Source organism: Gossypium raimondii, chromosome 3 (assembly GCF_025698545.1).
Source record: "Gossypium raimondii isolate GPD5lz chromosome 3, ASM2569854v1, whole genome shotgun sequence".
Taxonomy (NCBI): domain Eukaryota; kingdom Viridiplantae; phylum Streptophyta; class Magnoliopsida; order Malvales; family Malvaceae; genus Gossypium; species Gossypium raimondii.
The window spans coordinates 31,514,740-31,528,766 of record NC_068567.1 but is presented as its reverse complement, the minus strand read 5'-3'; the positions used below and the strand labels follow the sequence as shown (position 1 = coordinate 31,528,766).

At 35.9% G+C, this 14,027-nt stretch overlaps 1 protein-coding gene across 1 annotated transcript; it reads right to left on the bottom strand.

The window, feature by feature from the left end:
• Window positions 1–1,032: 1,032 nt before the first annotated feature.
• On the bottom strand, window positions 1,033–1,410 carry LOC105795815 (uncharacterized). The gene has a single exon (XM_012625472.1). The coding sequence runs from the start codon at window positions 1,408–1,410 to the stop codon at window positions 1,033–1,035; it is 378 nt and encodes a 125-aa protein (XP_012480926.1).
• Window positions 1,411–14,027: the final 12,617 nt, after the last annotated feature.

Genomic DNA, 14,027 nt, shown 5'->3' with positions numbered 1-14,027 from the left:
ACTTCTCTAAAGATAATGCTTCCAACATTGATCTTTCTGCCCGTTATAATCGAGTGCAATAATAACAAATTTTCTTTTGAAATAGTTGAGTTGTGAGTAGAAGGGATGAGACGAGTTTTAAGGAAATGATACCAAACTCTACTGTAAGGCTTCAATGATACACGGTCAATAGTGTAGCAATCATTTTGAGAAACTGTAAACTTTGTCCCCTCTACACATAAATTTGTCAGAACTTGGTTGAGTCCTTTAGTTTTCATGGTCTTGAAAACTCCGGCATGTTCATCAAAGTCGTCAGATAACCCATATTGTGCATTAATTGTGTCTTCATCGAACATCACCGAGACACCACACACATATATAAAAGTATCCTTAGAAGAGGTGAGATGAGCATAAAATTCTTTCACTACCTTCGTGAGAATGTCATCCGGGTGGAGATAAAAAGATTTGCCACCCATGCTTCTCCATGACTAAAGAGATCGCTTCAGAGTAGCCCATAAAGGGGGCAACTTAGAAAAGGAAACCTTTTTCCATGTAAAATAGCCTCTTTGATATGTTTTGGGTATAGTTTTCTTCCGCGATTTTACTAAAGAATGTCTTCGGGTGCACAGAGATAGAAGAAGATGTTGCTAGGCAAGCAATTTGAGAGAAAATAGTGACTAGAAAATGAAAATGGTGAGACCTTTACAGTTTTATAGAGTAACAATAGAGAAGGGTGAAGAAGATGAAACGAAAAAGAAGTGAATCGATTAAGGTAAAACGTGAGAGAAAATATAGCAATGATGTGAGAGATAAGATTAACCTGAGATTGTGCCTTGACATAGAAAAAAGAAAATTTGAGCGGGAAAAAAGAAAAATAATAGACAAATTATTAAATCAAAAATTAACTAATATATTAAATGGGCTGATTTCTACAAACCTAGGCCATAATGTGCCTACAACAAAAGAAAATAACAGTTTAGTAAACTAATTGAAGAAAGTAAACAAAGAAATTAAAAACAAAGTAAATGAATAAAACAATGTAGGAAAGAAATATTAAGCAGCTTGAAAAATGATGGACTTTTTATCACGAATTATAGGAGCTCCAAAGTAATGCTTTAATCGTTGGCCATTGACATTGAAAGTAGAACCAATCTTGTCATCTTTGACTACTACAGCTCCATGAGAATAGACATGCAATATCTTAAATGGACCAGACCAACGAGATTTTAATTTTTCAGGAAACAATTTAAACCTGGAATTAAATAACAAGACTTGTTGTCTAGGTGCAAATTGCCGTGGCAAAAACTTGTTGTCATGCCATCGTTTACTCTTTTCTTTGTACAGCTTGGCATTCTCATAAGCTTGTAATCTGAATTCTTCCACCTCATTCAACTCCAATAGGCGATTAGTACCAGTAGAACTCCAATCCATATTCAATTTCTTAATTCCCCAATATGTCTTATGTTCAAGTTCAACAAGCAAATGAAAGGGTTTCCTATACACTAGCTAGAAAGGTGAAATCCCCAATGGTGTCTTGAATTGTAACACCCTTAACCTGAATCCGTCACCGGAATAGGGTTACAGAGCATTAACAGAGTTTTCATTTCAAAGCAAACAAAAAAAATTTAAACATTATAATTCATATCAATAATCATAGCTAAACCAATCTATGACATGCATACCGTCCCTTAAACGAGTCATTGAGGCCCTAAAAACACATTATAAACAAGTTGGGGCTAAATTGGAAACTAATAGAATTTTTAAGAAAACAATAAAAATTTTCAAAACTGCAGGGGTCACATGGCCGTGTGACTCTCAAGGCCAAAGGACAAACTCATGTCTCAGGCCATATGGACATTCGAAATAGGGACACACTGTTGTGTCCCAGCTCATGTCTGTGCCCGTGCAACATGGCCAGGCCACACGCCCATGTACCATGCCGTGTACCCTTCGAAATGGCCTCACACGCCCGTGTGCCAGGCCGTGTGCTAAGCTGCACAACAGCCTGACTTGCAACCCTTTGAAAGCTACAAGGGACACATGGTTGTGTCTCCAGACACACGGCTAAGACACACGTCTGTGTCTCTACCGGTGTCGACGAAAAATAGGTCATTTCAAAGCCACTTTTCTCACCCATTTATGCATACACCTACAATCACTTTTGCACAAATAAACAAGCCATCAAAATGCACCGAGACCATGCATAATCAAACTATTCAAATGTGGTACATTTGCATACAACCAATTTGCCCAAAGGGCACCTCAATCTCAACACCTAAACATGTATAACCATATACTCAAGTTGGCCAAAATGTTCACTAACTTCAAACTAAGTTTACATCAAACACATACCATTTGATTTACCTATCACTACCACACCAAATACTACAAAATGTGCCATTCAACAACTAGAACCAATAGCCATATATGTCATTTATAACAAATGTACCAAATCACCACATTCAAACATATCACAAGAAATTTATAATTTGCATTTTAATCTACTATTCCATCTTTAATTTTTCAAGCATCAAGAACCAAGATGTCAACCACTTTAAAGCCAAATATTTACATACCAAAACAAGTTTCATATCATCACCCAAAAAGTCATAAACCCAAGCCAAAACAAATGGCTATTTCAACAATCAAAATACCTATACATGCCATTATAACCAAACTTAGGAACATGCAAAAGTACCAATATAGCTTATGGATAGTGTGATATAACACCGACAAGCTTCCAACCCGAACGAGCTTCTGAATCACTATATAACGTGAAAAAATAACACAGGGTAAGCATAAATGCTTAGTAAGTTCGTATAATGTAAAACACAACTTACCATTTCAATACATAATAAGTAAGTTAAACATGTCATAATCCAACCACAACTTGGCCAAAGCCTAAGCATGTACACCAAACATGTTAGCCATTTAATCATATAACATAGGCAATATAATCATGGATGAACACAACATTTAATCATGTATCATTTGCATATATCATCCATTCCAACTCTCAATATACCATGTATCACCATTTCAATGAAAGTTACATATGTCCATGTCTTAGTTCGTATCGAACTCTTACCATTTTCTTTCTGAATAATACCCGTTGAACCATTTAGAATATCGTTGGATACTCGAGATAGCTCACTCATAGTGTGCTAAATCACATAACTATAATTTGTTAATTCATGTACATGTATGCTCATAGCTCGTGTGAATCAGAATGCTCACACGAGCTGTGAAAATGGGTCTGCTCACATGAGATGTGGGCTGGAACATAGCTACACGATGCTACTCACTCAAGCTGTGGAGTATCTGCAACACATGTCAAACCTCAGCCATAGGTAGGACATTCAAAACCAGCATCTGAATCATGAAAACCTTAATAACATGTCATTTGTATCCTACGAATTCCTAAGGTTCAAATAGCGCTCAGTAGTTGATGTAACATCGTTGGATATGCAATCAATATATATATATATATATATATATATATATATGGCAATTCACAATTCATGTATAATTCAATTAAAAACATATAAACACAATTTAATTACACGAACTTACCTCGACGATTAATTGTAGTATAGAGGTGACTAATTTGAAACTTTATCTTTGCCCCGATCTGAAGCCGTACGAGGTTTCTCTTGAGCTAAACAAATAAATTTAGCTCAATTCAATATTTATTTTATTCAATTTAACCCGAACTCATATTTTAGCAAAATTACAATTTTGCTCTTATATTTTTAATTTCTTTTCAATTTAGTCCCTAGCTCATAAAATGGAAATTCATGCATTTTTCCTAAAACCCATCATAGCTGAATTTCATATAGCCCTAGCAAGCCCTATATTTCATTTATTTCACAATTTCACCATTTATAATTTTCTATTTTTCAATTTAATCCTTATTTTACAATTTCACCACAAATCACTTAACAAAAGTTGTTTATCTATCAACAACTAACCATTTTCTTCCATAAATCATCAAAACTCATACACAGTAATTCATGAGAAAACCCTAAACTTTTTAACAGTTTCACAATTTAGTCCTCGGGCAAGCTAGATTAAGCTACAACGATCCCGAAAATATAAAAATCATTAAGAACGGGACAAACGATACTCACATGCAAGCAAAATAGGGTTGGCTGAAAGTTCAAGCTTTCATGGCTTCTTTTCCCTTTGATTTTTTATTGATGAAAGTGTAAAAAGATGATAACTTGGTTTTGTTTTATTTAATTTATCATTTATTTACCAATTTACCTTTTTAACCTTTAAAACATTAAAATTTTCACAAATACCAAGCCATCACATTCCACTATAAACATGAATGGTCTAATTACCACATAAGCACTCATACTTTAAGGTTCTATAGCTATTTAATACCTTTAGCTACTAGAACACAACTTTTACAGTTCACGCGATTTAGTACTTTTATCAATTTAAGCATGCAAACAGTAACATTTCTTAACGAAATTTTGATACGATACTACTATCATGCAATAAGCAATAAAATAATAATAAAATAAATATTTCACCGTCGGATTTATGGTCCCAAAATCACGGTTCTGATTTTTCACTGAAAACGGGTTGTTAAAACTCTCCCCCTAAAGGAATTTTCGTCCCCGAAAATCTTACCAGAAAAGAGGTTTGGATATTGCTTTCTCATAGCTTCTTCGGGTTCCCAAGTTCCTTCCTCTATCCCGTGTCATTGCCAAAGAACTTTTACTAAAGCTATGCTCTTATTTCTCAATTCTTTAACCTCTCAAGCCAGAATTCTAATCAATTCTTCACTGTACGACGTATCAGACTGAATCTCAACATCCACAGGTGAGATAATATATGAAGGGTCAGATTGGTATCGTTGTAACATAGATACGTGAAACGCGTTATAAATCTTTTCTAACCCTGATGGCAGAGCTAATCGATACGCTACTGGTTTGATTCTTTTAATAATCTCATACGGCCCGATAAATCGCGGACTTAACTTCCCTTTGTGACTACACTAAAGAACTTTCTTCCAAGGCAATACTTTCAGAAACACTCTATCACCGACTTGAAATTCTATTTCTTTATGTTTCAAATCCGCATACAATTTCTATTGATCCAAAGCTGCTTTAAAACTTTCACGGATTACTTTCAATTTTTCTTCAGTCTCTCGAATTAAATCAACCCCGTGAATCTTATTCTCACTAAGCTCAGTCCAATACAACAGAGTGCGTCATTTACGTCCACACAAAACTTCATACGGTGTCATTTTTACGGTTGACTAATAACTGTTATTGCACACAAATTCAACCAACGGTAAATATTTCTCCCAATTGCCTTCAAACTCTAATACACAACAACGAAGGATATCTTCGAGTATCTAAATTACTCGCTCGGACTGACCATTGGTCTGAGGATGAAATCCAGTGCTAAAATGCAACCGCGTACCTAGAGCTTCTTGTAACTTTTTCCAGAATTGTGATGTAAACTACGGATCTCTATCCGAAATAATAGAAACTAGCACCCCGTGTAATCTGACGGTCTTAGAAACGTATAACTCAACTAATCTATCTAGGGAGTAATCAGTACGTACTAGAATAAAATGTGCAGACTTAGTCAGACAGTCAACGACAACCCAAATTGTATCTTTCTTTCTCAGAGTAGGGGTAAACCCGATACGAAGTCCATTATAACTCGATCTCATTTCCATTCCAGTGACAACACTAGCTTTAATAATCCAGAAGGTACTTGATGTTCAACTTTAACTTGCTAACATACTAAACATATCAATACAAATTAAAAAATCTCATGTTTCATTCCCGACCACCAGTACATCTGTTTCAAATCATTGTACATCTTATTACTTCCTGGATGAATAGACAAGCTACCCTATGAGCTTCATGTAAGATTTTCCGAACGAGCTTTGGATTCTTCGATACACAAATTCTACCTCTAAATAATAAGCAATCATCAAGGTCCAACCTGAAATTCTAATCAGAAGTAGACTTATTTTGTTTCCGTTTAGCTAGTAACCCATCATCACACTTCTGAGCTTCAAAAATCTACTATAAAAACATTGGTCTAGCTTTCAACTTGGCTAAGATTAAACCATCACCAGATAATGTCAGTAGCGTATTCATTGCTCGCAAAGAAAATAAAGACTTTTTACTCAGAGCATCAGAAACTACATTCGCTTTACTTGGATGATAATCAATGATCAAATCATAATCTTTCAATAGTTCAAGCCACCTACGCTATCTCAAATCCAAATCTTTCTTCGACATTAGATACATAAAACTCTTATGATCAGTAAAGATGTGACAGTTTGCGCCGTACAAATGGTGTCGAATAATTCTTTTCGTGTGGCGTTAACTGTCTAAAAGCATAAGCTATTACTTTGCCTTCCTGCATCAAAATACAACCTAAACCATTCAAAGATGCATCGCTAAAAATCACAAATTCTTTACCGATTCAGGCTGAACTAATACTAGTGCCTTAATTAATAGTGTTTTCAACTGATTGAAACTTTATTGACATTTCTCAAACCATTCAAATTTCATATCTTTCTTTAATAGTCTCGTCATCGGTGTAGCTATCATCGAGAATCCCTTAACGAACCTTCTATAATAACCGGCTAATCCCAGAAAACTTCTAACTTCGGATTTTCTCGGTGGTTTCCAGTCAACAACTACTAAAATTTTACTCAGATCAACTCTAATGCCTTCGGTCGATACTATATGTCCCAGAAAACTTACTTCTCGAAGCCAAAACTCACATTTGCTACATTTGGCAAACAATTGTTTATCACGCAGAGTTTGCAACACAATTCTCAAATGCTTGGCATGCTCAGACTCGTCTCGTGAATATATCAGGATGTCGTCAATGAATACCACAACAAATCTGTCTAAATACAATCTGAAGTTCCTGTTCATCAAATCCATAAATATTGTAGGTGCATTAGTTAAACCAAATGGCATCACAAGAAATTCATAGTGTCCGTACCTGGTTCTGAATGCAGTTTTCGACACATCCAAATCTTTAACTCGTAGCTGATAGTAACCAGAGCGAAGATCACTCTTCGAAAATATTGTTGCACCTTTCAACTGATCAAACAGATCGTCAATTCGCGGTAGTGGATACTTATTCTTAATTGAAACATTGTTGAATTGACGGTAGTCAATACACAATCTCATTGATCCGTCCTTTTTCTTAACGAACAAAACAGGTGCACCCGAAGGTGAGAAACTGGGTCAAGCAAAACCCCTATCTGTCAATTCTTGCAACATTGCTTTCAACTCTTTCAACTCAATAGGAGCCATTCTATACGGTGTTATCGATATTGATGATGTCCCCGGTACTAATTCAATATCAAACTCAACCTCTCTGATCGTCGGTAATCCAGGTAACTCCTCTGGAAACACACAAACCACAGTCACTGATTCAAGCTTCGACTCAGATACTTTAGAATCCAGTACATATGCAAGGTAAGCATCACAACCTTTTCTCACATATTTATGTGTTTACATAGCTGAAATAATAATAGGCATCCCACTCAAACTGTCTGGTTCAATCCAAAGTGTCTCACCATTCTGACGTTTCAATACAATAAGTTTTAATCTACATTTCATAACAACATCGTGTAGAGTCAACCAATCCATGCCAAAAATCACATCAAACTCATCAAAAGGCAATAGCATCAAATCAGCTGGAAAACTGTGACCCCGAGTCATCAAAGGACAATTCTTGCAAACTTTATCAACTAATACATATTGACCTAGGGGGTTCGAAATTTAAGCACAAATTCTATGGACTCAACAGGTAATTTTTTACTAGATACTAAATTCGTGCATACATATGATTGGGTTGATCCCGGATAAATCAAAGTAGTAACATCAGTATCAAAAATAGAGAGAGTACCAGTAATAACATCTGGTGCAAAAGCTTCTTCTCGTGCACGAATAACATAAGCCCTAGCCAGTGCTCGTGCCTCAGATCTCACAGTAGAGTCCTTTGTTACACCACGACTACCACTCACATTTTCGGGATTATAAGGTGGTCTACCTCTCGCAGTGGTGTTGCTCGATTTATTAGTCTGAATGTTTTCTTTCTCAGACTTCTCTAGATAATCTCTAGGATAGTGTTCGAAGGAACCACACCTGAAACATGCTCCGTTCTTCAATCTACATTCACTATAATGTGGTCTATTCCAGTGCTTGTACTCGGCCCTATTATCTCTGACACTACTAACACTTGCTACAGATGTAGCCTGAGGCTTTGGACTCGAACGTCGGTTACCTCTGTCTCTATTGGAATACTCCACTAAAGCTATGGAATGGTTGTGATGTTCTTTTGGTCTCTTCAATGATGACTGATATGACTTCTCAGTCGATTTCTTTCTCGAGTCTCTAGCGTCAAAACCAACATTTTTTTTCTCTTTACTAAGCTCATCGGCTTTATGTGCTCAATCAACTAAGACAACAACATCTTTTAGCTCAAGAACTCTGACTAAAAGCTTTATATCTTCATTTAACCCTTCCTCGAATCTTTTACACATGGTAGTATCAGTTGGAATGCATTCTCGAGCATATTTACTCAGTTTGACAAACTCTCGTTCATACTCTGGCACAAACATACGACCCTGCTTGACCTCAAGAAATTATTTACGTTTCTAATCTTGAAATCTCTGACTAATATATTCTTTTTGAAACTCGGTTTGGAAGAATTCCCACGTTATACGCTCTCTCGACACAACTAAAATCAATGCGTTCCACCACTGGTAAGTTGAGTCTTTCAACAAAGATACCACACACTTCACACATCCGGTCGGTGAACAAGATAGTTCATCGAAAACCCTAATTGTATTCTCTAACTAGAATTCTACTTTCTCAGGATCATCTTCAGTAATAGCTCTAAATTCTTTAGCCCCGTACTTACGAATTTTATCAGCAGGCGGCTTATTAACTCGTAAAGGTTCCAAACCTTGAGGAATAACAGAGACCATTTGGGGAACAGGAGGGGTGGAGGTTGTTGAGTAGCCGGATTTGTTTGTATGAACTTTGTAAACCATTCACTCATCATCTAGATGAAGGCTTACTTAGCCGCTCCTCCCCGACACTCGGATATGGGCCTTGCACTACTCGACACTACCCTGTGAATAGAGGCTTGAGTCTTACTCTCAACTTCATTGGAGCTAGCTCGGTTTGATGTCATTGCTATAAGAAAACATGTTTTAAAATGGTCAGGAGATATCACACTATCACAGGTTATATAATGGTATTTATAGCTAAACTCAAATACGCTACGTTCAGTCCGAGAATCGATTAAATCATAGCTCTGATACAAATAAATGTAACACCCCTTATCTATATCTGCCGTCGAAATAGGGTTATAGAGCATTACTGGAGTTTTCATTTCAAAGTAAACAAAAAAAATTAACAATATAATTCATATCATTAATCATAGCCAAACCAATCTATAACATGCATATCATCCCTTAAAAGAGCCCTCTAGGCCCGAAAAACACATTAGAAACAAGTCGTGACTAAATTGGAAAATGATAGAATTTTTCAGAAAATAATAAAACTTTTCAAAACTGTAGCGGTCACATAGCCGTATGAGAGGACACGCTTGTGTCTCAGGCCGTGTGGACATTCAAAGTAGGGACACATGGTTATATCCCAGCCTGTGTCTGTTCCTGTATAACTGATTGACTTAGGTCACTCGGCTAGGCCACACCCCCGTGTACCAGGCCGTGTACCCTTCGAAATGGCCTCACACGCCCATGTGCCAGGCCAAGTGCTATGCTGTGTAACAGAATGAATTGTAACCCTTTGAAAACTACAACGGACACACGGCTGTGTCGCCAAGCCATGTGTCACACAACGCTGAGACACACACCCGTGTCTCTACCGGTGTGGACGAAAAATAGGCCATTTCCAAGCCACTTTTCTCACCCATTCATGCATACACCTACAATCACATTTGCATAAATAAACAAGCCGTCAAAATGCACCAAGACCATGCATAATCAAGCTATTCAAATGTGATATATTTGCATACAACAAATATGCCCAAAGGGCACTTCAATCTCAACACCTAAACATGTATAACCATATACTCAAATTGGCCAAAATGTTCACTAACTTCAAACTAAGTTTACATCAAACACAGACCATTTGATTTACGTATCACTAACACACCAAATAGTTCCAAATGTTCCATTCAACAACTAGCACTAATAGCCATATATGTCATTGATAACAAATGTACCAAATCACCACATTCCAAACATATCACAAGACATTTATAATTTGCATTTTAAATTGCCATTCCATCTATAATTTTTCAAGCATCAAGAACCAAGATGTCAACCACTTTAAAGCCAAATATTTACATACCAAAACTAGTTTCATAACATCACCCAAAAAGTCATAAACCCAAGCCAAAAAAAATGGCTACTTCAACAACCAAAATACCTACACATGCCATTATAACAAAACTTACAATCATCCAAAAGTACCAATATAGTCGATGGATAGTGTGATATAACTTCAACAAGCTTCCAACCCGAACGAGCTTTCGAATCACTATATAACACGAAAAAATAACACAGGGTAAGCATAAATGCTTAGTAATTTCGTATAATGTAAAACACAACTTACCATTTCAATACATAATAAGTAAGTTAAACATGTTATAATCCAACCACAACTTGGCCAAAGTCTAAGCATGTACACCAAACATGTTAGCCATTTAATCATATAGCATAAGCAATATAATCACGGATGAGCATAACATTTAATCATGTATCAGTTGTATATATCATCAATTTCAACTCTCAATATACCATGTATCACCATTTCAATAAAGTTCACATATGTCCATGTCTTAGTTCGTATCGAACTCTTACCATTTCCTTTTTGTATAATGCCCATTGAACCATTTAGAATATCGTTGGATACTCGGGATAGCTCACATAAAGTGTGCTAAATCATATAATTGTAATCCGTCAATTTCTTTACATATATGTTCACACGAGCTATGAATCAGAATGCTCACACGAGCTGTAAAAATGGGCCTGCTCACACGAGCTTTGAATCAGAATGCTCACACGAGTTGTGGGTCGGAACGTAGCTACATCATGCTGCTCACACGAGCTGTGGAGTATCCGCAACACCTGCCAGACCTCAGCCATTGGTAGGATGTTCAAGACTAGCACCCGAATCATGTAAACCCTAATGACCTATCATTTGTATCCTACAAATTCCTGAGGTTCAAATGAGGCTCGGTAGTCGATGTAACATCATTGGATATGCGATCGGTATATATATATGGCAATTTACAATACATGTATAATTCAATTAAAAACATATAAACACAATTTAATTACACGAACTTACCTCGATGATTAATCGTAGATACGGAGGCGACTAATTTGAAACTTTATCTTTGCCCCGATCTAAAGTCGTACTTTGATTTCTTTTCAATTTAGTCCCTAGATTATAAAATGGAAATTCATGCAATTTCCCCAAAACCCATCATATTCAAATTGCATATAGGTCCCTATGAAGCCCTATGTTTCATTTATTTTACAATTTCACCATGTATAATTTTCTATTTTTCATTTTAATCCCTATTTGACAATTTCACCAAAAATCACTTAACAAAAGTTGTTTATCTATCAACAACTAACCATTTTCTTACATAAATCATCAAAAATCATACACACTCATTCATGGGAAAACCCTAAACTTTTAACATTTTTACAATTTAGTCCCCGGGCTAGCTAGAATAAGCTACAATGATCCTGAAAACATAAAAATTATTAAAAATAGGACTGGTTGAAAGTTCAACCTTCCATGGCTTCTTTTCCCTTTGATTTTCGGTTGAATAATGTGTAAAAAGATGATAACTTGGTTTGTTTTATGTAATTTATCGTTTATTTACCAATTTACCATTTTAACCTTTAAAACATTAAAATTTTCACAAATACCAAGCCATCACATTCCACTATCAACATGAATGGTCTAATTACCACATAAGGACTCATACTTTAAGGTTCTATAGCTATTTAATACCTTTAGCTACTAGAACACAACTTTTACACTTCATGCGATTTAGTCCTATTATCAAATTAAGCATGCAAACGGTAAAATTTCTTAATAAAATTTTTATACGGTATTACTATCATGATGTAAATAATATGTAATAATAAAATAAATATTTTGACATCAGATTTGTGGTCTCAAAACCACTGTTCTAATTTTTCACTAAAAACGGGCTATTACATGAATGCAGTGTGATATGCCCACAAAGCTTCATCCAATTTGGATAACCGATCTTTGCGAGTGGGATTGACTACCTTTTCTAGAATTTGTTTAATCTCTCTGTTAGAGACTTCCAACTGTCCATTTTTCTAGGGATGGTATGCCGTGACAATTTTATGCTTAACTTTATACCTATCCAGAGCTTTAGCAACTAATTTACAGTCAAAGTGCGAACCTTCATCACTAATTAGAGAATGAGGGGTACCAAACCTGGTAAAAATATTTTTATGTAGAAATTTCAGTACCAATTTAGCATCATTTGTTGGTAGAGCGACAACCTCAACCCACTTGAAGACATAATTAATAGCTAAAAGTATGTATACATTGCCCCAAGAAGGTGGGAATGGACCCATAAAGTCAATTCCCCATATGTCAAATAGTTCCACTTCTAAAATAGTTTGCAAGAGCAATTCATACCTTCTCGATTAATTTCCAGTTCTTTGATAGCGATCGCAAACTTGGAAAAATTCATGAGTATCTTTAAATAAGGTTGGCCAATAAAAACCAGATTGGAGAACTTTTGAACAGTTCGCATACCCTCGAAGTGTCATCATACAGTGCTGAATGATAATGATATAAAATACTTTAAATCTTGTCATCTCGAACACACCTCCAAATTATCTGGACTATACAATGTTTGAATAAAAACGACTCATCCCAATAATACTACTTTGCATCATGGATAATTTCATTCGTCTTTACTTTGTAAGCTTAGATGGCAGCAATCCACTAACCAAAAAATTGACGATATCAGCATACCACTGTAATGCCATGGCAACTATCAATTTCTCATCTAGGAAATCATCCTGAATGCATTGAATATTATTGTCTTCATTTCTTGCTTCAATTTGAGACAAGTGATCAGCCACTTTATTTTCTATTCCTTTCCTATCTCTAATTTCCAGATCAAATTCCTGCAGTAGTAGTACCCATCGAATTAATCTGGGCTTGGCATCTTTCTTGGCCACCAAGTACTTAATAGCAGAGTAATCTGTATAAATTGTAACTTTGGTGCCCACTCTAAATTTTTAGAAGGCAAATACCACAGCTAACAGCTCCTTCTCAGTGGTGGTATAATTTAGTTGAAAATCTGTCAATGTGCGACTTGCATAGTAGATAGCATGAAATACCTTATCTTTTCTTTGTCCAAGTACTGCTCCTACGGATAAATCACTAGAATAACACATAAGTTCGAAACGTAAAGTCTAATCTGGTGCTATGACTATTGGTGCTGCGACTAGATGCTTTTTCAATTCTTCAAATACTTGTAAGCACAGCTCATCAAAATTGAATGATTTATTATGTTCTAACAATATACACAGGGGTTTCGATATTTTTTAAAAATCTTTGATAAATCGTCGATAGAATCCTACATGGCTAAGAAAACTGTGAATCTCAATAACCTCAATCTTTGCTTTGTGGATGGCAATCCCTTGCTGCAGAATTTTATGTCCCAAAACAATGCCTTCACAGATCATGAAGTGGCATTTCTCCCAATTAAGAACAAGTTTGGTTTCTTCACACCGACAAAAAACTAACTCTAGATTTTTTTAAACAGTCTTCAAAAGCATCACTAAACACCGAGAAGTCATCCATAAACACATCTAAAAATTTCTCCTTCATGTCTAAAATTATTGCCATCATGCAATGTTGAAATGTTGCAGGGGCATTGCATAATCTAAACGCCATTCGTCGGAACACAAAAATTACATAAGGACATGTGAATATGGT